At 47.9% G+C, this 25,177-nt stretch overlaps 1 protein-coding gene across 1 annotated transcript in view; it reads left to right on the forward strand.

The window, feature by feature from the left end:
- The window catches only part of FAM178B (family with sequence similarity 178 member B), a 291,511-nt gene that overhangs the window by 36,046 nt on the left and 230,288 nt on the right, over nucleotides 1–25,177 (forward strand). Inside the window, exon 8 of the mRNA XM_087703499.1 lies at nucleotides 8,006–8,117. Within this exon, the coding sequence (XP_087559625.1) occupies nucleotides 8,006–8,117 (112 nt within the window). The remainder of the gene's footprint in view (nucleotides 1–8,005; nucleotides 8,118–25,177) is intronic.

Genomic DNA, 25,177 nt, shown 5'->3' on the forward strand with positions numbered 1-25,177 from the left:
GAGATGGCTTTTCTTTTTTAAAAGCAAGAGCTCATTTCATTCTTCATTTGCAGTAATTGAATACGAAATGTATATATTTCTTAGATCTTCTGGTTTGAGAAAAATGGAAAATATGTTAGATTTGATTTGACTGGTGAAGGAAGCCAAAGTTCAGTTATTCAGCGTAACTGGGTAGTTTATGGGGATGCTTTTGGAGTTGACTCATAACCATCTGAGGTTGCTCAGGAGAATCACTTTTTTAAAAAACTTTCATTTTTTTTCAATTTGTACGGCTGCCCATTTCAAACACGCGATTCTGGGCAGCGCACAGGAAATAGAAACAAGATTAAAACAGCACCACAAAGCAATAAATGCCAACACAAGAGCCAAGATGAAACTAAAACCGTCAACAAAACCAAGATGTATCCTCAAACGCACACCCTGGGCTGGTCAACGAAAACCAAGTTTTTATGGCCTTAGGCAAAGGCTAAAGGTTCCCCTTGCACCTATGTGCTAGTTGTTCCCGACTCTAGGGGGCAATGCTCATTTGTGTTTCTAAACCGAAGAGCCAGTGCTGTCCGAAGATGTCTCCGTGGTCATGTGGCCACCATGACTCAACGCTGAAGGCGCAGGGAACGCTTTTCCCTTCTCACCAAAGGTGGTTCCTATTTTTCTACTTGCATTTTTTACGTGCTTTCAAACTGCTAGGTTGGCAGAAGCTGGGACAAGTAATGGGAGCTCACTCCGTTATGCGGCGCTAGGGATTCGAACCGCTGAGCTCTCGACCTTTCTGATGGAGAAGTTCAGCGTCTTAGCCACTGAGCCACTGTGTCCCCTTTTTTAATGGCCTTAGTGGGGGTGGGGGGGAAACACAGGGCAGAAATGTAGTTCAGGAATTCAGGGTGCACAACAGGAGTTTCTTCTGTTTTTTCCCCTCTCAAACCTCTGAAACAAGGAACTGGCACGTCAGCCAAGAGAACACAAGCTTTCCTTTATGTGAACCCCGGACTCTTACATCTGTTTCTGCATCCACTCCTCTTTCCACATAAAATGCCTCCATGGTTGTGTTGGAAGAAATGTCCTAGCTAACATTGTAGGCCTGTGATGGTGAAGCTATGGCTGGCACGGCAGCCCTTGGCAGCCCTCAGTCTTTCGGATTGCTGGTGGAAGCCGTTTTTTCCCTCCCCAGGCTTCAGGAAAGCATCTGGAGCCTGGGGAAGGGTGAATCACCTCCCCGCGTGGGTCGCTCGCACATGCAAGGTTAGCCATCACTGTTGTAATCTTCCCAGATGCCGCATGGTGAGATGGGTAGAGGGCTAATTCTACTTTTGTAATGTAGAATAGATTGGCAAAGGCCTTACTGGCCCATTGACAAAAGTGGGAGGGGGGGGCAGGAAGCTGCAGGGAGCTACTTTGTCTTTAAAAACATATTTCTCCTTTTCTCATCCAGGGAAATATAATATTCCGCCTCTTTAATATTTCCTAAAATATTTCACTTTTTCTAAAAGAGGGAGGGTGGGTGCTAACTTCCTACAGTTGCATGAATGATAAATTTGTAGAGATACCAAAGGACTCTTGTTCAGAAAGGCTGCAACTCTCATTTCAAGAGAGGTTTGCAGCTGGCACATCTGTGTGTGTTCTTGAAACCACTCATCCTTTGGATGTTGGGAGAGCTGACACATGAGACGGAGCAAGGTCTGCATTTTGGAGGATTTCTTTGGAACTAAGGATTTTCTTGAAATCAAGGAGAAACTTCCTGAAAGTGAGAACAATGAATCAGTGGAAGGACTTGCCTACAGAGGTTGTGGGAGCTCCAACCCTAGAAGTCTTTAAGAAGAGATTGGAAAACCATTTGTCTGAAACAGTACAGGGTCTCCTGCTTGAGCAGAGGGCTGGACTAGAAGACCTCCAAGGCCCCTTCCAACTTTGTTATTCTGCTATTCTCCTTCCTTCCTTTCTTCCTTCTTCCTTCCTTCCTTCTCCATCCTCCTCCCCTCTACTCCTCTCCTTTCCCCTTCTCTCCCCTCCCCTTCTCTCCCCTCCCTCCTCTCCTCTCCCCTCCCCTCTACTCCTCTCCCCTCCCCTCTACTCCCTCCTCTCCCCTCCCCTCTACTCCTCTCCCCTTCTCTCCCCTCCCTCCTCTCCTCTCCTCTCCCATCCCCTCCCCTCTACTCCCCTCCCCTCTACTCCTCTCCCCTTCTCTCCCCTCCCTGATCTTCCTCCCCTCCTCTCCCCTCTCCCTTCCCCTCCTCCCCTCCTTCCCCTCCCCTCCCCTCTTCTCTCCACCCCTCCTCTCCTCTCCTTTCTCCTCCTCTCTACTCCCCTCCCTCTCCTCTCCTCTCCTCTCCCCTCTACTCCTCTCCCCTCCCCTCTAATCCCCTTCCCCTCTACTCCTCTCCCCTTCTCTCCCTTCCCCTCCTCCCCTCCTTCCCCTCCCCTCTACTTCTCTCCTCTCCCATCCCCTCCCCTCTACTCCTCTCCCCTCTACTCCTCTCCCCTTCTCTCCCTTCCCCTCCTCCCCTCCTTCCCTCCCCTCCCCTCTACTTCTCTCCTCTCCCCATCCCCCTCCCCTCTACTCCTCTCCCCTTCTCTCCCCTCCCTTCTCTTCCTCCCCTCCTCTCCCCTCTCCTCCTCTCCCTTCCCCTCCTCCCCTCCTTCCCCTCCCCTCTTCTCCTCTCCACCCCTCCTCTCCCCTCCTCTCCTCTCTCCTCCCCTCTACTCCTCTCCCTTCCCCTCCTCTCCCCTCCCCTCTTCTCCTCTCCTCTCCCTCTCCTCTCCCCTCCCCTCTACTCCTCTTCTTTCCCCTCCCCTCTACTCCTCTCCCCTCCCCGCTATTCCTCTCCAGATATATTGGATCTTATGGTCCAATATATTAGACGTCTCCAAACTTAGCAAGGTCAAGTGTGGAATTCAACTCTCCTCTCCCGTCCCTCCTCTCCCTTCCTCTCCCTTCCTCTCCAGATATATTGGATCTTATGGTCCAATAGACGTCTCCAAATTAGAAGTCTCCAAACTTAGCAAAGTCAAGTGTTGTAGAATTCAACTCCTAGAATTCCCTAGCTGGCCAAGGGACTCGCAGGAGTCTTCTCCAGCAATTAACTGATTAGGCAGGGCAAACACCACCGAGAAGGACAGGACAAAAGCTAGAGTTAAAAGGCTGTGCTTCTGAATCTATCCCTTGTATAATTCCAGGAAGAAGCCGGCTCAAAGAGAGTCTTTGGGGGAGACCCTTAGAGTTATCCATTTAAGTTCTGTCCTCTGCCGCCTTTCTCTTTTCCCCTGCCCTGGGTCCAATATTTCCATTTTGGGCTCTTCTGGAACTGAATTGGCCTCTGGCAGCTGGAGGTCTCAATCCAACTGATCAAAATAGTTAAGCGGAGACATCGTCCTGAGCCTGCCTAAATTTAGATGACCTCGGTTATCGAACAAAAAGTCCTTTGGTTCCAAGTGATCCTTGACCAATCTCCGCTTCGTACCCCGGTTTGCCCGAGGGCTGCAACTGAGCTGGCGCGGAGATGAAAATGTAAGAGGGCAAGGCAGACAGCAGAAGAAGCAGCTCCTTTGGAGAAGACATTCAGCTGTTGAAAAGCCCCCAACTGGGCATCAAGAGGCTTCTGTATGGAGGGACTGATTTGTCTCTCTGCATTCCCATTAGCAGGGGGGTAGGAATTGACCTCTGCACAATTGATAAACCAGCAGATTGGGTGCTCTAAAGCAGCTGTCGTCTGTGGACCACTGGTGGTCCGCAAGAAAATTTTGGTGGTTCGCAGAAAAATTATTTGCATTTTTTATATTGCACTAAATCAGAGCTCCTCAAACTACGGCCCCTGGGATGGATACGTGCAATGAACGCTTGTGTTGCCGCAGAGAGTCTCCCCCTTCGGGGTCTTTTTGTGAGGGTTGGAGGGGGGCAGAAATTCTGACTTGGGGGTCTGCTTTGGCTTCCTGGTGGGGGGCTTTGGGCAAAAGGCTGGAGGGAAACGCCGCTGGTGGCAAAGAGCCGGAGGGGTTCGTTCCAGTGGGACTGCATCATGGCCTGGAATTGGTTGACCATCTCAGCCTGCTGAGCCTCCAGGCGCCAACACCTGGCCTTGCACTCCTGCAGGTCTTTGCTTGGAAAGCCTATGCTCCTAGTCCTCAGTGAGGTGCTTCTGCTGAGCCTCCTTCTTGGTCAGATCCAATTTGAACTGAGGTGTTTTGCCAACTCTTTCTCATGGTGGCTGTTTAGCTTCAGCAACTGCTTCCTGTTGGGGCTCTATGGAAAGGAGTGGAGTGGAGTGGTGAGTAGAGTCTGGCAAGGCGCCCCTCGATGTGTGTGACCATGACCACCCAGTCACATGACTGCCTAGCCACGCCCACCCAGCCAATTATTAGACAGATCATATTAGTGGTTCGCAGGATCTAAAATTATGAATTTAGTGGTCTGAAAGGTTGTTGAGCCCTGCTCTAAAGCAGGGGTCTCCAACCTTGGCAACGTTAAGACTTGTGGACTTCAACGCCCAGAATTCCATTCCATGAAAGCTAAAGAATCTGTTCAGGATTTCGCCTGCCGGTTGTACATATTTCACGTTGACTCCTTAGCTTTGCAAATTGTTTTTTCCATTGTGCATTCAGATGGATTGCATTCTCTTGTAGTGGGAGTGTGTAAACTTCGACCTCAGGGTGGGCTTGTGAATTCACCCACCCCAGCAAAACTTGAAAGAGAGTCTTAGAAACACTTCTCCCCTCCCCTCCTCCAGGTTGTCACCAAATTTCAATTCACATAGTGGCAAGAGGGGGACCGATTACATTCGCAAGGAATCATATTCCCCACGTTTCTCTTACTGGCGTGAACTCAAATCTGGCTTTTGCCCTCGCGTTTCTCCCTTGGAATGTGCCCCCTCTCCGTGCCCTCAGAGAACAAGGGCACGCTTTGTCACTAAAAGTGATGACGCCCCACTGGGTTAGAAATCTCGATCAGAGCATTTTCTTCTCCGAGCTCCAAGGACTAAATGTCAGGGGTCCAAGTAACATACCCACAGCAAAGAAAAACTCTGCAGCAAGTAGATTATATATAAGGGGAGGAAGGAGGGGAGGAAGATCAGGGAGGGAGAGAAGGGAGAGGAGTAGAGGGGAGGGAGTAGAGGGGAGGGGATGGGAGAGGAGAGGAGAGGAGAGGAGGGAGGGGAGAGAAGGGGAGAGGAGTAGAGGGGAGGGGAGAGGAGGGAGTAGAGGGGAGGGGAGAGGAGTAGAGGGGAGGGGAGAGGAGAGGAGGGAGGGGAGAGAAGGGGAGGGGAGAGAAGGGGAAAGGAGAGGAGTAGAGGGGAGGAGGAGGGAGAAGGAAGGAAGGAAGGAAGGAAGAAGGAAGGAAGGAAGGAAGGAAGGAAGGAAGGAGAGAGAGAGAGAGAGAGAGAGAGAGGAGAGAGAGAGAGAGAGAGAGAGAGAGAGAAGAGAGAGAGAGAGAGAGAGAGAGAGAGAGAGAGAGAGAGACCCCCTCTGCAGTCCCTCTCATCTGGCCGGGATGCAAGCGAGAGTGTTGGGCTGAAGGAAGAGGGATACTCTCTCTCCCTCCTCCCTCCCTCTCTGGCAAATCTGAGCAGCCGCTGCTGGGAACCTGTCCCATGCCTTCTCCCAACCCCCACACCCCTTCTCTGAGCTACTTACTTTCTGCCTTGTGGACCTAGAACTGATTGGTGTCTCCAGCCTGGCTCTCCTCTCCTATTATGGTGGAAGGCGTCTCACAAAAACCACTGTGCGGCAGTTGGAAACTGCTGCGCGGTGTTTTGTTGCCACGTGCGCGGCCACGCAGCTTAGAGGGAACATTGCTTGGTTCCCAGGAAAAAGTATTTTGTTTTGGCTACAAACCCCCAGCTATCTCTATTTCCCCCTCCTATCCCTCAGCTCCCGTGCGGCAACCCTGATGCCTCAAAATGGCTGCAATCAGGTCAGCTTCAGGGTTGACACTAAGTTTTGGTCCTCCGTTTGATCTCCTAGAGACGCAGGGACAAACTTCCTGCCTATTTTAAGCAGTCTCTCCATGCCTGGTGCCACCATTTGAAAAGGCCTTCTGAGTTTTCCCCTGATCTGGATTCAGATCCTTGCTTGTATTGGCTGCTGATCAGTGGTGGGTTGCACTTATCTTCACTATCGGTTCTCTGATCGTGCATGTGTGTGTTTCGTTCGTGTGCATGTCTGACTGTGCTGCACGCACGTGTGCAATCCTCTGCCCCTGCAACAACCAGCTGATTGTCGGGGCTTGCGCAGGCGCCGCACGCTATTCGTGCGTGCACAATTTGCCTTTTCCCATAAAAATAGGCATAGAGCGCGGGCAGATGGGTGGGCCAAAAGAGCCCCCGTTCCGGTTCACTCTCAGCTGCTCTGGGGCATTACTGGTTTGGCTGAACCGGGCCGAACCGGCAGCAACCCACCTCTGCTGCTGATGTTGATCTTGGCTCATTCTTAAGGTTGGCCTCGCAACACTTCGAAGAGATCAGGTGAATACCTGGCCCTTGATTGCGGTTAATGTCTTAACTTTGCCTTTTTGGTCAATCATGAGTACGTGAAACCTGAAAATGTGTTCTGGTAACTGGTTCAAGCATCTGAATTTGCCAGGATATTTTGGTGGTGGTTGTTTAGCCTTGTAGACATTCGTCAAGGTTCACCTTCCTCCAAATCAGACTGAAAGGTGTAACCCCTCTCTCACCTCTGACTCTGGGGCACAGGCATGGTTTGTTTCATGCTAGTTTTCTGACCAAGACATAACTGGTTGGGTTTGCACAGTTCTAGGACCAAACGTGCCACATTATGAATGGTTCATGCATTAGGCTAAGCTGGAATTGGTTTGTTGGCATGTTTACTAAGCGGAAGATGGATGGTTTCAGCTGCCATGTTAAGAGAAATCCAAACATACCTTACAGGTGGATTGGAATGGAATTAAGAATGATGGAATAGAAGAATGGGGTGGGATTGGATGGGATAGGATAAGGATAGAACAGAGCAGAGCAGAGCAGAGCAGAACAGAATAAGGGATAGAGTAGAGTAGAATAGAAATAGAATAGTTGGAAGGGACCACGGAGGTCTTCTAGTGCAACCCCTGCTCAAGCAGGAGACCCTATACCATTTCAGACAAGGGACTGTCCGGTCTCTTCTTCCAAACCTCCAGTGATGGAGGGCCCACAATTTCTGGTGGCAAGCTGTTCCACTGGTTAATTGTCTTCCCTGTTAGGAAATTTCTTCTTAATTCCAGATTGCTTCTCTCCTTGATTGGTTTTCAACCTTGGTTTCTTGCCCTGCCCTCTGGGCCTTTGAAGAACAATTTGACTTATTTACAACCATTCATTTAGTGACCTTTTAAAGTTACAATGGCACTAAAAATAGTGTCTTACAACCGATCCTTGCGCTTACAACTTGCATCCCCATGGTCATACGAGCAAAATTTGGATGCTTGGCCAACAGCATGTACTGTATTTACAACGGTTCCAATGTCTTGGCGTTATGCAATCAGCATTTGCAAGCTTCTCAGCCAGCTTATGACATGTGATAAGCAGATAAGCAGGGTTGGAAGTTGGACGTCACCTAGTCCAAGCTCCCACCCAAGCAGAAGACCCCACACCATTTCTGACAGATGGCAGTCCAGTTTCTTCTTGAAAGCCTCCAGGGATGAAGCTCCCAAAACTTCCGAAGGCAACTTCTGTTCCCTTGGTTGATTGTTCTCCCTGTCAGAAAATTGCTCCTTGTTTCTAGGCTGAATCTCTCCTTGGTCAGTTTCCATCCATTCTTCCTTGTCTGGCCTTCAGGTGCTTTGGCAAATAGCTTGATCCCTTTCTCCTCTCTGTGGCTGCCCCTCAAATATTGGAAGACTGCTATCCTGTCTCCCCTGGTCCTTCTCTTCACTAGACTAGCCATGCCCAGTTCCTGCAACCGTTTTAGCCTCCAGTCCCCTCATCATCCTGGTTGCTCTTCTCCATACTCTTTCTAGAATCTCAGTGTCTTTTTGATAGTCTGGTGACCAAAAGTGATGCAGAATTCTTTGCCTTTCTCTCTCCAGATCCAGCTCCAGCGCCTCTCAGCAGCTGGCCATCCTCCACAGTGGCAGCCTTGGGTTCATCTATCACGGAATTGCCAAGTGCCCCCTCCCTGTCCTACGCTGGCTTTTCCAGGTAAGCAGGTTGCCGGCTTGCAAACCAAGCACCGACCACTAGATGGCCCCAGTGGTCAAGAACTCAGGTGAGAAGGGCAGGCAGGTGCTCAACGGAGAATGCCACCCCTTTGGCTCCGGGTTCTGGCACAGGGGCTTAAGACTGTCTAGCCCGCCTCTAGCGCTAATCAATTAGCCCAATTAATCAGCTGAAATGGTAATCACTGGGTTTAGGAGGCATCTTTGGCTAATTGGCCGAGCGGTCAGCCTTGTGGAACAGATGCCTTTGTGGTGCAGAAGGCACCTCGGCTTGAGAGAAGGATAATGATCTGTGTCCCGGTGCGGAGGCAGGACCTTACGAGAAGAAATGTTCTCCTTTGCTGGTTTACAGAACAAACCTACATCTGTGTGCCTTGGCCAGGTTAACAAGCACCCTGAGCCAAAGATGGTATGGTCACAGTGGAAAGAGATTGAAAAGTGATTAATAAATGCTCCCCCCCCTCCTCCTCCTCCTCCTCTCCCCCAAGGGACTGGTAAACCATTAGGAAGTACCTTATTTTTCGGAGTATAAGACACACCAAGATTTTGAAGAGGCAATTTTTTTTTAAAAAAAATGTGTTTGCACTCTGCAGACCTCCCCAAAACGGCCTATTTTTCGTGAAAATGGGCCTGTTTTTTTTTTAAAAAAAGGCCATGCATAGCCTTTAGGAGGCTTGTAGAGTGCTCCTGGGGGCTGGGAGGCAGCAAAATTAAGCAAAAAATGGCCCGTTTTTTGTTAAAAGAAGGGCATGCGTAGTCTTTAGGAAGCTTCCAAAGTGCTCCTGTACAGCCCCTTTTTTGCTCATTTCTGCCCTCCCCATCCCCCCAGGAGCACTCTGGAAGCCTCCTAAAGGTTGTGCATGGCCATTTTTGCCAAATGGGCGGGGTTTCAGGGGGCAAAAAAAATGCTGTATTCTGTGTATAAGACGCACCCAGATTTTCACCTTCTTTTCGGGGGGGAAAAGGTGTGTCTTAATAATTTTTAAAATAAGTTTCTTATTTTTTTCTCTTACATACATAGGTATACATTCACAGAGTTGTTTTCCTTCTTTACATTTGTGATTCTTATATATTTGTCATTCCATTTATAAAATTATAATATACAATTTGGGTTGCTTGATTTAACATCCCTTCCACCTGCTTTTTCCACGGCACTGGGTGAAAAAGAGGGCTTACCCTCGTTTTTCATACGTACGACCTTTGTGGCATCTCTGCGGTCATGTGATCAAAATTCAGCTGCTCGACAATTGACTCACATTTACGACGGTCACCATGTCCCAAGTGATCACATGATTCCCTTTTGCGACCGTCTCACAAAGCAGAGTCAATGGGGAAGCTGGATTCACTTAACAACCATGTGACTAATTTAAGCACGGCAGTGATTCGCTGAACCACCGTGGCGCGGAATGTCGTAAAATGGAGCAAAACTCCCTGAACAATTGTCTGACTTAGCAACCAGAAATGTTGGACTCAATAGTGGTGGTAAGTCGAGGACTACATGCATAAAAAAGGGGCGAGACATTGATTGTACAATCACCAGCCTGCCTGGAGTTTTTTTGTCTCCCATCACAATTTTGTGGGCCTTGTCCTTTCCCTTGGCCACAACTAATCCCCTCCCCTCCATCTTTTTCTGTTTCCTGTGTAACGGACAGAATTCTGAAAAACAAAGCTCTCTCTAAAATCTCAGGTGGGAATTTTTTCAAAGGGAGAAAGTGTCGCCACAATGTAAGAAAGATGTGGAGACTCTAGAAAGAGCGCAGAGAAGAGCAACAAAGAGGATTAGGGGACTGGAGACTAAAACATATGAAGAACGGTTGCAGGAACTGGGTATGTCTAGTTTAATGAAAAAAAGGACTAGGGGAGACATAATAGCAGTCTTCCAATATCTCAGGGGCTGCCCCAAAGAAGAGGGAGTCAACCTATTCTCCAAGGCACCTGAGGGTAGAACAATAAGCAATGGATGGAAACTAATCAAGGAGAGAAGCAACTTAGAACTGAGGAGAAATTTCCTGACAGAACAATTAATCCGTGGAACAATTTATCTCCAGAAGTTGTGAATGCCCCAACACTGGAAGTTTTTAAGAAGAAATTAGATAGCCATTTGTCTGAAATGGTATAGGGTTTCCTGCCTAGGCAAGGGGCTGGACTAGAAGACCTCCAAGGTCCCGTCCAACTCTGCCATTGTATTGTTTCTTGTTGCAAAACAACAACACCTCACTATACCAATTTCTCCTTCTGGGTTAAAGTTAAGCAAAGCCAAAATTGGCGGTTGAACACTGTTACCGCTCGGAGGAATTGAAAACAGCTTTTGCAGGTTTTTTGGCACGGGACGGCTTGAAATTTTTGCAAAACTTTAAAAAGAAGAGGTGGGAGAATATCTGTTTTTCCAAAATGGTTTGATCAATTGTTTCTATTCAGAAAGGAACTCCAGGAGGGTGGTAAAAACATTTTGCAAATGTGACACAGAAATGAGCTCATTCCCAGCCCCCCCTCCCCATGTCATCATCACCCAAATGCTGAGAGAAAATTATACCTTTAAAACATCCCTTCAGTGTGACTGATTAAGGTAGCAAATGTAGGCTCAATTCATGCAGTGGGTGAACAATGAATCAAAAACGATTTTGCCAATTGATTAAAAAAAACAGTTGGCGTCAAATGCTTGAGAATGACGGTTTTGCCGGGGTTTACTTTGGCGGTTGGTGCATCTGTCATTTTCGTTTTAAAAGAGAATGAGCTCACTCCGTAGTTGAGGGACGCGGCCGTGAACCCTTCTTGTCTCTTTTAATTTCTTTCCCAAGAAACTGGATCCCTTCGGTGGCTGTGATTCTGAGCAGCCCCAAACCTCAGCCCCCATCCCAAGTGTCATAGCTTGACTTATGTATGCTGAAGATTTATAACAGTCGGCCTGGAGCTAATTGTTCCCAGGGCAAGGTGCCATCAAAAAACCCCAGCGAACTTCGAAAGTTACGTAAATCAAATCGAAAACACAACAAAGCAATTAAAGCCAAATTGTAGAAAGAGCAGCAAATTAAAAGCAGCAGAGGTTAAAATAAGCAGCCCCAAAGACAGCTAAAAATATGGAAGATGAATCGACTTAAAAAGCAAACCGTCAGGGCAAAAAACGGGGAGAACAGCTGTGGGGATGGGGGGAAAAAAGCATTCGACACCATAAAGTAGGCTCGTGGGGAAATAATGCTCCAGAATTAGGGAAGAAGTTGGGGGGGGGGGTGTTGCGCGATCTCATTGGGGAGATCAGATTCCTGAGGACCCATCTGCCACACCTCAGCGGATTATGAGCATCTGAGGAGAACCTCTCACGGCACCCATAGATTAGGAACAAGCCAGCAAAAGCTGCTTCTTTGAATTCTCTAGTCTGGAGCAGAAAGGCCTTTATTGGTTAAGGCTGTGACACTGATCCTGGCTTTGCCACCATCAAAGGCACTTAGTTCTACAATCTGATTAGGTGAGATTGGTCTTTCTCAGACCAGCACACCTGACAGAGTTGTGGTGGAGAGAAACAAATCAGAGGAAGGAGGGCTAATGTGCAACGATGGAATAGAGGGGGGTATGTGTTTAACTCCTGAATAAATAGAAAGAGGCCATTCTTGGTCTCAAACCATAGGCGAGTACGTACAAGGCAAACCGGATCAGGGGTGAAATGCTACCAGTTCGGGCCAGTTCATCCGAAACGGTAGTAAAAATTGCTACTGGTTCACAGAACTGGTAGTAAAAAATACTAAAAAAAGTAAAAAAAGAGAAAGTTCTGATGATCGCACCTCACACAGCCAAAAACTGGTTGTTGCGAGGACCGGCTGGCCACACCCACCCCTCCCCTCCCCAAACTTTCCACATGGCCCATTCATCATGCCAGGTAAGTACAGGGCCCATGCAGACGCTATGGGAGGTTGAAAAATGAGCCTTCCGGAAGTCCAGAAATGCGCCTGTTTCCGACTTCTGGAGGGCTTCCAGAGCCCGAGGGAGGCTGTTTTTGTCCTCCTGGAGGCTCAAAAGATGCCTCCCCACCCCCGTGAGGAGGCTGAGGAGCCCATGCCCCCATGGCCACGGCCACCTGGCAACCAAGCAGAGATCTGGTTGCTAAAATGTTTCAATCCCACCCCTGACTAGGACTTTAGTCCTAGGACCAGCTGTGAGGAAATGAGGCATTTGATCCTGGTTTAGCCCAATGGAGAAGACCAATACGGCTAATCCTCAACACAACCGTCCATTTAGCAACCAAAGTCACGACAAATCTGAAAAAAGTGATATAGGATCATCAACCGTTGCAGCATCCTCTTGGCCACTGACTCGTATTTATGACGATTGCAGCATCCCGGGGTCATGGGATCCCCTTTTGTGACCTCCCGACAAGTAAAGTCAAGGGAGGGGGAAGCCAGATTCACTTAACAACGGTGTTACTAATTTAAAGAGCTGCAGGGATTCCCTTAACAAATGTGAGAAAAGTTGTAAAGCGGGGTGAAACTCAATGGATGTCTCACTTAGCGACATCAATTTTGGGCTCCATTGTGGTCGGAGGTTGAGGAGGCCTCTATCACAGTTTCCCCTCTCTGGTTTCTTCTTCATCCTTGGTTTACAGTATGCTTAAATATGGCTGGACGTAAAGGTGGAGATGGGGCCATTAGGAGAACTTGGTGGGAGCTACTGCTTCTCTTCAGCTTTCAGTTTTCAACAATAGCTGCATATATTTCTGGAAGAAGAGTAAGCAATAAAGCTGTCCACACTTCCAAAATGAACAAGTTTTTTTTTAAAAAAATCTTGAGATCTTATCAAATTATGAACGAAGAACATGGGCAGGACCTGGGCCTGGCTAGTCTAGTGAAGAGAAGGACCAGGGGAGACATGGGAGCAGCCTTCCAATATTTGAGGGGCTGACACAGAGAGGAGGGGGTCAAACTATCTTCCAAAGCACCCGAAGGCCAGACCAGGATTATTGGATGGAAACTGATCAAGGAGAGATTCACCTGGAAATAAGGAGAAATTTTCTGACAGTGAGAACAATCAACCCATGGAACAGAAATTGCCTTCAGAACTTGTGGCACCTTCATCCCTGGAAGCTTTCAAGAAGAAGAGACTGGACTGCCATCTGTCAGAAATGATGTCGGGTCTCCTACTTGAGTGTGGGGTTGGACTAGATGACCTCCAACATCCCTTTCAATTACGTTAATCTGTATTTCTCTCCGTTTCTCATTAAAGCAGCCACCTCCCCCTCCCCCAAAGATGTTTGATGCTTTAGTGCAAACCCTACAGCGGCTCCATCATTTCCCCTTTCGCAATGTGGTTTTGCAGCCATTGGCAAACTTCACTTCCACAAGCTTTTCTCGAGTCGTCTTTTAAAACTGTTTAAAGATGCTCAACACGTTAGCAAATTCCTGAAGTTCCACTTAAGAAAAAGAGCCCCCCCCCCACTTATGACTCTCTATTGGAGCCTAATCTTTTGAGTTAAGTGGCGCAGGTCCCACTCTGGCCTTTCCAAAGACTGTAAAGCCTTCGGGGCTGGTGGGAATTTTGAAAGCGTGGCGTCAGTACCTCATAAAATGGCTGCGGGGGTGGGGTGGGGGTGGAAACGACTCAGCCCCCCATTCCAGATGGCGAGCTGTTTGATGGCTCCCTGTCACCCCTAGACTCATCCTGCCATCTGTCCGATTAGCTTTGTTATCTCTCTCTCTCTCTCTTTTTTGTGTGTGTGTTCGGATCAAGCGGGCACCTTTCCTAACAAGGGGACGGAATTGCAACTCCTCTTATTTGTTTGTTTGTTTTTAAATGTAATGTTTGCGGACCTCTCCGGGACCTTAGGTGAAAACAACAATGCTGCTAGGAGCAGAGCATTTTGCTTTACTGAGCATGTCAGCTCCTAATTAAAAGAGAGAGAGAGAGAATTAGAAAGTTTCTTGGCAGCAATTCAGAAGTAGATTGCAAAAATAAAGGTTGTTTATGATTTAGAAGGCGAGGGAGTTCAAGGAACATCAAAGGAAATATCCAGAGGAGCCGTAATACAAAAAAGATGCTGACAAATCCCAGAAAGAGGGCAGAGAAGAGCAACAAAAATGATAAAAGGGGCCTGCGATGAAGCCAGCGGCCAGCAGCGCTGGCAGCAGATTCGGACATTGAGGAGGTTGGGGAGGAACCTGGGCCAGTCCTGGAGGCTGGAGAAGGCTCTGATGAGGGCTCTGTGTCGGAGGCAGAGAGGGGGCCAGGGCCATATGCCAGTTATCAGCTGCCTTCAGAGTCAGACATCAGTGAGGCAGAAGAACAGCTGGAGCCTGTTCCCAGTGTGCGAATGCGCAGAGTTGCCAGACGAAGGGAGCAGCTAAAGAACAGGGGTCAACTTGAGAGTAAGGCCACAGGTGGTCGGTGTATGGCCCCTCCCTGAGGAAATAAAAGAGGAGGGAAAGGGGATTGGAGTTTGCAGAAGACAATTAGTTCGCTTAATTAGTTCATGACTCTCTGAGACTCCTTGTCAAGTTCTGCAGATATGGGCCTGGCAGCTCTCCAAGCCAGATAAGGTCTATGACTGTAAATCCTCCCTTGAAAGACTTTGCTGGACATGAATGAGCAGAATTCACAGTAAATTAATAAAAGGGTTTTTTGTCGGGACCAGGAGTTTGCTTCATGCTCTCAGGAAGCCTTGGTCAGAACAGATAGCTTTGGAAACTTGGTAAAAGATGTCCAGTCTTTTTTTCTTTTGACATCCTCTATGTTGTGGCCTGCCAGTAAAGCTGGCGGCAGATGTGGATAGTGAGCATGTTGGGGAGGAACACGGGCCAGTTCTGGAGTCTGGAGACGTCTCTGATGAGGGCTCTGTGTCGGAGGCAGAGAGGGGGCCAGGACCATATGACAGTTATCAGCTGCCTTCAGAGTCAGACATCAGTGAGGCAGAAAAACAGCTGGAGCCTGTTCCCAGTGTGCACATGTACAGAGTTGCCAGATGAAGGGAACAGATAAAGAACAGAATCAGCCTCTTGCCCCCAACAATCTGGGTCCTCATTTTAGAAGACATTATATAAGGGAGGCGTTGTTGTTAAACTGGGAAAAGGTTAAAAGTCTACATTATTTAAAAATTCCAGTCTGGATATCAACAATTGAAGCATTTTCGTATCCGATAATATATAAAAAGGAACAAACAGTTAGATATACAGAACTCATTTTACCCATCTTGGAAGGACAGAAGGCTGAGTCAACCTGGAGCCTGGCGTGATTCCAACTGCCAAATTACAGGCAGCCAGCAGGCAGCAGAAGTAGCCTGCAGTACCGCATTTTCATCACTGCACCACCACAGCTCTTCAACCTAATCAGATTCATCCCCATGCACCTCGCCTTCCAAGGCCACTTTCTCCATTGAAACATTGGACACTGGCCTATCATTACAGAGATCTTACACAGATCAAGGGAGGACCTTTTCACTCCAGCTGCCTCCTTTAATAGTGCAGCAGAACCTTCTGCACCCAAGGAGACGTTCATCACTTTCCCACAAACTTGTCCTCTCCTAATCGATACAATGAGCCTCGGAACGGTTGAATCAGCCGGTGATGGCTGCCATCTTTCCACCGGCTCCTTCCCACGTCTCAAAGATCTATCAGCTGAAAAGAATCCACCCGAAGAAGACAAGCAGTTGCCAAGGTTACCTCGTTTTGACCGCCTGCTGTTGGACCTGTCCAGGTCAAGACAAATCTGGTGGATCTGGACTGCAGAGAAGAATGATGGTTGCTCACAGCAAGACTGTCGATGGCTTCCACCTCCCTTCCCTGCCGTCATTATGGAGAAAATGACACACAGTTCAGAAGAAGACTTTGTAGGCACAACGGAGGAAGAGAGATGTAAGCAGCATCTGCTCACTACAGGTTAGGATTTTACAGAGGTGTGGTGGCGCAGTGGATAGAGTGCAGTTCTGCAGGCTACTTCTGCTGGTTACCGGCTGCCGGCAGTTTGAGTCTCACCGGCTCAAGGTTGACTCAGACTTCCATCCTTCCGAGGTCAATAAAATGAGGACCCAGATTGTTGGGGATAAGAGGCTGACTCTGTAAACCGCTTAGAAAGGGCTGTAAAGCACTATAAAGTGGTATATAAGTGCTATTGCCCTTTCTTTCTTCCTTCCTTCCTTCCTTCCTTCCTTCCTTCCTTCCTTCCTTCCTTCCTTCCTTCCTTCCCTCCTCCCTCCCTCCCTCCATCCCTCCCTCCCTCAATACTAGAATGCAGGTTAACAGGTTAACTCTGCCCACTGCCAGCAGTTCGATCCTGACCAGCTCAAGGTAGACTCAGCCTTCCATCCTTCCGAGGTGGGTCAAATGAGGATTGTTGGGGGCAAGAAGCTGACTCTGTAAACCTCTCCAAGAGGGCTGTAAAAACACTGTGAAGTGGTATAGAAGTCTATTGCTATTAGTATTAAGTGGGCCTTGAAAAGGCCCCTATTCCCCATTCCCATCTGATGCGTACAGAGACCCCCTCCTCCTACACTCCTGCCCGGAACTAATGTCATTTTCTGGTTGTTGGTAAGGCAAAGATCCAAAGTAAATCTGCTTGAGGGGCTGAGGAACAACTTCTCAATCCTCTCGTGTAGTCCTCTCTTCCAAGGCTTTGCTGATCGAGGTGTCAAGCCCGATTTCATAGCAGGCCGCATCAGCGTTGTGTTTGACCTTTGAGGGGGCGTGATGTCGGGGCGTGGCCAGCTTGCCGTTACTTGTGTCAAGGGCGCCTGTGGTGGCCCGAGCGCTGTTCTGTGCCAATTGGCCCAGATGCATTAGGAGCCCCAAATTCTCTGAGTCAAGATGGACACATACCCTTTGTGGCTTATGGTAATGTGAACTAGTCTCGCAACGCTTCCTCCGGGGAAGCTGGTCCCATTTTAGAAAGAAGTTGCCAATCGGGATTTTCCACCTTGGGAGGTGAGCGGTGTGTGGGCCTTTTATGCAGTAGATGCTGAGCTGTGTTCTCACCCAAGGTGGCGAGTTCACACCAGCTTGTGTGATCAGCTCAGGGTTGAGAAGGTGATGCTTTCCTCCAAAGCCCCCAGAAACACTCCAGAAGTCTTCTTGCGAAAGTTGCTTTTGTTCTTAACAAACTCGGCTATAGCAATTGTCCTGTGTGATCATTTGGTATCCTGGAAGTTGCCTTTGTAGTAGTAGTTTACTTGGTTGTCATTGCGCCTCGTACAACGAAATTAAACGCCATCTTCAGTGTACATCGTAACTATAAAAACAAAACACAAACACACATCCTTTGCATTCTATACAATTGAATTGAAAACCCCTGATATTGCATTATGGGACACAGTGGTTCAGTGGCTAAGATACTGAGCTTGTCGATCAGAAAGGTCGGCAGTTCAGCGGTTTGAATCCCTAGTGCCATGTAACGGAGTGAGCTCCCGTTACTTGTCCCAGCTTCTGCCAACCTAGCTGTTGAAAGCACATAAAAATGCAAGTAGAAAAACAGGAAGCACCTTTGGTAGGAAGGACCATGTAGAAGTCTTCGGACAGCGCTGGCTCTTTGGCTTTGAAACAGAGATGAGCACTGCCCCCTAGAGTTGGGAACAACTAGCACATATGTGTGAGGGGAACCTTTACCTTTATATACAGTAGAATTCAGTATGGTTACTACCCTGGGATACAAGATTTTTTTCAGCCTATTTGTCCTTGTTTTTATTCTCCTGTACTGGCTGCCAGATGGTAATAGTTTTTTTAAAAAAGGGTTCCCATGATGAGATGGATCTTTAAGGATGTTTTGAACTTTCTTAAGGCACCAGGAGCTATAAAGCTCTTCCAAGGAGGGGAGAGGGCAACTTGCATGCACTTACGACGGGGGACGGCTCAAGTTGTCACTTGTAAAACCTGGAAGTGCTTCTGCGCACAGGGAAGGGGGGTTCGTACTGGTTTGGACCAGTTCGTCCGAATAGGTAGTAACACGGCCACCCAAAGACCCGAACCGGTTCTATTGTTGGCGGCGCCATCTTGATTTTTGGTTCTGGCGCATGTGCAGAACAGTCTCCATTGCGGAAATGTAATTTCCCCCCCCCTTTTGTAATGTTCTGCGCATGTGCAGACCATTTTAGGTGTAAATGCGCACTTGCTCGGAGCAAAAATTTTTGCACACCCAACCAGCAGTAATGCCAGTAGCAACCCACCCTTGGCACAGGGTAACTGTGAAGCAGGGGCTGTTGTCAGACAAAAATCTCTCCCCCCCCCCCCCCCGGCTGCATTCTGATCCTCCCGACTGTGCTTTTCCTTAGCCATTGAATTTGCTCTTGGCCTCCTCTGGTGCGCTCGCTCTCTGCTTGGCTTGTTGGTATTGTGAGGAATATAATGCATTTGGGCAAAGGAGCTTTTTAAGTTTCTGAGTGTGGGTGTGATTTCTGGAGCTGCCGGGGGGTGGGGGTGGGGTGTTCCATGCATCTTAATCCAGCCGGGGCTGCCACGATCTTGTTTCACCTACACAACAACTCCAGGCCACGAATCAAAATCCTAGCTGTTCCATGCATTAAGACTATTAAATCTTCCCGACTTAAAAAGATGCCAGAGAAGTTGGCTTTTCTTGCAGATCCGGGCAAAAGGGCTGGAGGAGGATGGCAGAGCCATTATAGGAAGAGTCAAGAAGCGGATCCCACCCACCAGCACACGTCTGATGCCCAAAGGCCACTCTAGAAACGGGGACGGCTCCTTGCTGTGCAAGCTCTACCTGCTGATTTGGAGGAGGGAAACTGATGTGGCGCCAAAGAATAAGATAGGGGGAAATCTCATGTTGTAGAGAAGGTGTGTCCATTAACCTCCATTGAACCGAAGGGTAGATTACTGTGGTGATAAAAAGGCTGTCATTTTGAGTCATTTACATCGTTTGCAGGGTGGCATGATGGAAATCACAAAAGGAAAAGGAAGGGAGGAAGGAAGGAAAGAAAGAAAGGAAGAAGGATAAAAAGAAAGAAAAGAGGAAGAGGAAGGAAAGGAAGGAAGAAAAGAAAAAGGAGGAGGAAGGAAAGGAAGGAAGGAGAAAGGGAAAGGAGGAAAGAAGGAAGGGGGAGAGAAGGAAGGAGAAAAGCAGGGGGAAGAGTGGAGGGAAGGAGAAAGGAGAATGGGAAGGAAGGAAACAAGAAAGGGGAGAGAAGGAAAAAGGAAAAAAGGAAAGAAGGTGAAAAGAGGGAGGAAGGAAGGAAAGGAAAAAAGGAGGGAGAAAAGGGGAAGAAGGAGAAAGGGAGAGAAGGAAAGAAAAAAGTGTGAGGGAAGGAAGGAGAAAGAGGAGAAAGCAAAGAAGGAGAAAGGGAAGGAAGGAAATGGGGAGGGAAGGAATAAGGGAAGAAAGAAAAGAAGAGAGGGAGGAAGGAAGGGAAGGAAAGATGGAAAGAAAAATGTGGAAGGAGGAAAGGCAGGATGGAGAAAGGGAAAGGAGGAAAGAAGAAAGGGGGAGGGATGGAAGGAGAAAGTGGAGAAAGCAAAAAAGGAAAGGGGGGGGGAGGAAGGAAGGAAGGAAAGAAGAGATGGTTGTCAGATGAGGAATGGAATCAGAAGTCAGTAGCTCTGATGGCAGGCACTGATAACCAGAAATGTAGCTCAGCAAATTTGCTGTGAAACGTTTTCAACATGAAACAAGTTTGGCAGTTTGAACGTTGTAAAATGTTTGCTTCTCAATTAAAACATTGTGAAGCTGGAAATAGTTGCACACACACCCACACCCACACACCCTCTCCCTGCATTTTCTGAAATTCCCACAAAATATTAGCAAAGCATTCCCTATAAAGTGGCACCTCTAATCGAGTGGTCATGCGGGAAACCAGGCGACGGTGAGTTATAGTTGCCTTAGGCCCATTGCTCTCTCAGCCCAAGTAGCCTTGCAGGGTTATGGTTGAGCAGGAAGGAGCATTAAGTATGTTTGCCACCTCGAGTTATTTATAAAAAATTAAAATAAAGGAGGTATAAAAAAATCTAAAATAGTTCTTTTTTTTGTCTCCACACATCAAAGCTTTTTAATTGCTTTGAATCCAAACTGCATACAATGGGCTAGGTTTTATTTTTAATCACATCAAACACTGCTGCCTAAATATTTGGGCAGTCGGTCCTTGAGATGAATATGTTAATTGGAAACCTCCTCATTTGCATAGGCAAATTTCCCAGAAAATATTGGAATTCAGAATTCTCCAGACTGTTAGCTCAATCAAGACACGCAATAAGGATGCCCGGCATTAGAGCCTTTTGGTATTAACAAAATAACAGAGTCGGAAGGTACCTTGGCGGTCATCTAGTCTAAACCCTGCCCAAGCAGACCCTACACCATCTCTGACCGAGGGCAGTCCAATCTCTTCTTGAAAGCCTCCAGGGATGAAGCTCCCAAAACTTCCAAAGGCAACTTCTGTTCCTTTGGTTGATCGTTCTCACTGTCAGAAAATTCCTCCTTATTTTCAGGTTGAATCTCTCCTTGGTCAGTTTCCATCCATTATTCCTTGTCTGGCCTTTGGGTGCTTTGGAAAATAGTTTGACCCCCTCCTCTCTATGGCAGCCCCTCAAATATTGGAAGATGCTATCCTGTCTCCCCTGGTCCTTCTCTTCCCTAGACTTCCCATGCCCAGTTCCTGCAACCGTTCTTTATGTGTTTTAGTCTCCAGCCCCCTAATCATCTTTGTTGCTCTTCTCTGCACTCTTTCTAGAGTTTCCGCATCTTTTTTTATATTGTGGCAACCAAAACTGGATGCAGGATTCCAAGTATGGTCTTAGTAAAGTTAAAGGTAAAGGTTCCCCTTGAACACATGTGCTAGTCTAGGGGGCATTGCTCATCTCCGTTTCAAAGCCAAAGAGCCAGTGCTTTCCGAAGACGTCTCCGTCGGTCATGTGGCAGGCATGACTAAACACCGAAGGTGCACAGAACTCGGTTACCTTCCTACCAAAGGTGGTTCCTATTTTTCTACTTGCATTTTTACGTGCTTTCAACTGCTAGGTTGGCAGAAGCTGGGACAAGTCACGGGAGCTCACTCCTTTATGTGGTGCTAGGGATTCGAAATGCCGACCTTTCTGATTGACAAGCTCAGCGTCCTAGCCACTGAGCCACCGTGTCCCCCATGTGGCCTTACCAAGGCCTTAGAAAATGGTATTAACACTTCGTGTGATCTTGCCCTGATTGAGCAAAGCGCTTTCTCACAGCAGGAGTTGCCCAGGCTGGAAATCCTCCTTTTTTTGCAACGGAAACACCTCTCACCTGAGCTCTTTGGGTGAACAATAAAACCAGCCTGCTGGAAAGGAAATTATTAAGGGGGCTGCGTGGGGACTTAGGGCAGAGGAAAGGGTGAGGTCAGAATTCTACATTCCACCTCCTCAAAACGTGCTTACAGGCCCCTGCCCTTCCGCCCTGAGTTAGGAAAATAAATAATAGAAGCAAAAAAATGATGAGGGTAGCATTTGGGTCTGTCTTTCGTCTTCTTTTTCCCCTGAACCACAGGTGCCCAGCTCTTAACGGCTGCAGAATTGCCAAACAGCCAGCAGAAACAAGTGTCCCCCCCGTAGAACCAAGCATAAGCATGCAAGTCAACATCCAAGCAAACACTGTGATCCCATAGGATTGTCCCACCCGGCTGTGGGGCTTAGCCTCGTCAGGTCTTGGAGGTAGGCAAGGTCAGGAAACAGGAGTTGTGAGGAAATCCTGAAAGGACTTTAATCCAGTGAGGGCAGCCTTTTTCAGCCTTGGCAACTTTTCTTTTTTTTCATAAAGGTTTTTATTTTTCATTTTCATAACATATAATTGTATGTATACTATTACATAGCCAACATCGTATTGTATTATTAAATGTTTATATCAATTCGTCTTACCATCAACTCCCCACAAGAAAAAGAAAAAAAAAACAGTTATTGTCTCTTCTGCTCCCCATACCCTATATTTCAGTGTTTCTCAACCTTGGTAACTTGAAGATGTCCAGACTTCAACTCCCAGAGTTCCCCAGCCAGCAAATGCTGGCTGGGGAATTCTGGGAGTTGAAGTCCGGACATCTTCAAGTTGCCAAGGTTGAGAAACACTGAAATATTTATATATTCACTTTCTTCTCCCTCTCTCATCCCCCTTCCTACCGCCTTTCTTCTCTCTGTCCTCCTTCCCTTCTCTACTTCCCCTTCCTCTCTCCTACTCCTCTCTCCCCTTTCCACTCCTCCTTTCTCTCCTCCTCTTCCCCCCTCCTACCCGCTCTCCTTCCCTTCCCTCTCTCCTTTTCTTCCCACTCTTCATCTTGTTTGCTTGGCGTATTTCAGCTTCTGAGCAAGCTCCATTTTATGTTGACGGTATTTATAGTTCCTTTTCAATATACATATTTAATTTTAAACATATAAAGTAAAAATAGAACAAAGAAGTATACATATATAGTCATAGTACTTTTAAACTCCCCCCCCCACCCCCAGCCTAATTTTGGTCAAGATATAGATCTGGTTACAGTTCCCAGCTCTTCTCATCTTTATGTAATTATACATCCTTACATGCCCCCAGTTTGTGATTCTGAACCTTGGCAACTTTTAAGAGGTGTGGGCTTCGCCTCCCAGAATCGGCTGGCTGGCTGGGGAATTCTGGGAGGTGAAGCCTGCATCGCTCAGAGTTGCCAAAGTTGAGAAATACTTGGGTATTGTAGCACAATCTTGACAGCCCATCAGAGCTAGTCTTCACCGTGTTGGTGAATCTATGGCACGAGTGCCAGAGCCCTCTCTGCAGGCACGCGAGCTGTCGCCCCAGCTCAGCTCCACCATGCATGCACGAACATACATCTCCCGCCAGCCAGGGGATTTTTGGATCTCTGCATGCCCGGGGGTGGGGTGGGATGGGGGCTCACGCACATGCGTGGGCCGGCACCCCCCTCCTCCTGCAGCCTACGTTTGCTCCCAGGAGGCTGCAGAGAGACCAACTAAGCACAAAATGGGGCATGCCGGGGGGGGGGGGGCTCACGTGCACATGAACGGGGTTGAGTGGAGCGCGCGGGGGGCACCGGGGTGGTGGTGGTCACATGCTCATTGCATTATGGGTCTCACACACACACGCTTTCAGCACTTAACGACAAAAAGGTTAGCCAATCAAGGTGGGGTTGTTTTAATTTTCTTTCTCACCCTTTCTTCTTTCCCGGGAACTAGGTAACTTTCAGGTAACTTCGCCTTCTCTGGATCACACACACACACACCCACACACACCACCTTTCCATCACACTTCTCCCTTGCTTCGCCTCTCTAGAATTTCTCAATCATCCATAATCATCCCAAAAGTGATTTTTCCCCCAAAAAAGGGAAATGGACTTTCTTGGTCTTTTCTTTTCTTTCCCCAATCCACGGACCGACATTGATCTTGTGGCATACCAGAAACCGGTCCATGCAAACAAGCAAAGCCCTATCCATGGGTTGCAGGCAGCACGTGAAACCACGTCCCCTCCGATCCCTGGAAAACCCTCTCTCCACGAAACCCATCCCTGCTGCCCGGAAGGCTGCTGTTTTAAAAGATTCCGCTTCTCGCTGAAGAACCCTCTTCAGTTAGAGTTGGCTAGACGATGAAGCGTTCAAAAGAAACAACAAGAAATCCAATTGCCTTTTTTGGAAAAAGCTCCTTTGGGAACTCCCACTAATCTTCTCCAGCAATTTTGTCCTCCTCTGTTTGAGTCCCACTAGGCTGACTTTCCCCCACAGATCGACAGGATGGCGCAAAATTGAATGTCATAGTTTCCCTCGTTCTTCTTGCAACCTCTCTGTTGTTTGGGGAGGGAAGGCAAAAAGTCTTTGTTTTTAGCTGTAAAAGGCAACCCGTTTTGCCAGCTGAACACTAGGAGTGGCATGTCTCTGCAGATTCTCAGGCATCCCAAAAACGTTCTTGTTTTTTTTTAAGACATTTTGCTTCTCATCCAAGAAGCTTCCTCAGCTCTGACTGGATAGTGGGGAATGGAAGGATTGATATTCCTTGCAGACAGCTGGTCATTTGCATCCTTTTAGAGGGTCATTGAGGCCACTTGGAGGTTTATCTGTGTCCTCAGGGTCACCTGAGTGGTGCTCCTGGTTCCTGTATTCTGCATTTCTTTCCCTCTGGAAATCCATCCCTACTCCCACAGCCTTCAAAGGGTGTTCATTCCAAATTGTATAGCTAAAAGTCTATAGAGATTCTCTGTCATCCAGGTCATGGTTGTCCCAAAGGTGCTTTTTCAGGAGGCAACTGGACTTTCTGGTTTTTTTCTTTAAATATGTTTTGCTTCTCATCCAAGAAGCTTCTTCAGCTCTGACTTCTTCAGCTCCATTTCCCCACCCTCCTGCCAGAGCTGAAGAAGCTTCTTGGATGAGAAGCGAAATGTCTTCAAAGAAAAAAGAAGAAAGTCCACTTGCCTCTCGAAAAAGCACCGTTGGGACTAGGAGTGACAGAGATGGCTCTTGGAGCTGCTGAGGGGGAACAGGAAGGGGCCTTGCACAGTACCACCTCATCCCACCATAGAAATGAGGACTTGTAAGAGGGGGATAGTGGCTCAGTGGCTAAAGATGCTGAGCTTGTCAATCAGAAAGGTCAGCAGTTTGGCAGTTCAAATCCCTAGCACCGCATAACGGAGTGAGCTCCCGTTCCTTGTCCCAGCTTCTGCCAACCTAGTAGTTCGAAAGCACGTAAAAACATGCAAGTAGAAAAATAGGGATCACCTTTGATGGGAAGGCAACAGCGTTCCCTGTGCCTTCGGCGTTGAGTCATGCCGGCCACATGACCACAGAGACATCTTTGGACAGCGCTGGCTCTTCAGCTTTGAAACGGAGATGAGCACTGCCCCCTAGAGTCAGGAACGACTAGCACATATGTGCAAGGGGAACCTTTACATTTAAGAGGGGGATGTGGTTGAACTGTCCTTTCCCTGCAACTCCAGGGGAAATTCTGTAAAACTCTGGAAAGGGACACAGGAAGCTGTTACATCAGGAAAAAGGACATTTGGCATTCTCGTCCCACTGTTCATGGCGTTCTGTATTCAGAGAAGCTTTTCCAGGGAAAAGGAAGCCCTCGGTGGATTTTCCCGGGAGCAGCAGTCTGACATCGTGTCATTCCAGAAATGATAATTTTAAAAATGATTCTGTA

The sequence above is a fragment of the Thamnophis sirtalis genome, unplaced genomic scaffold (assembly GCF_051295495.1).
Source record: "Thamnophis sirtalis isolate CommonGarterSnake01/CBP01778 unplaced genomic scaffold, rThaSir2_p1.2 scaffold_2, whole genome shotgun sequence".
NCBI lineage: Eukaryota > Metazoa > Chordata > Lepidosauria > Squamata > Natricidae > Thamnophis > Thamnophis sirtalis.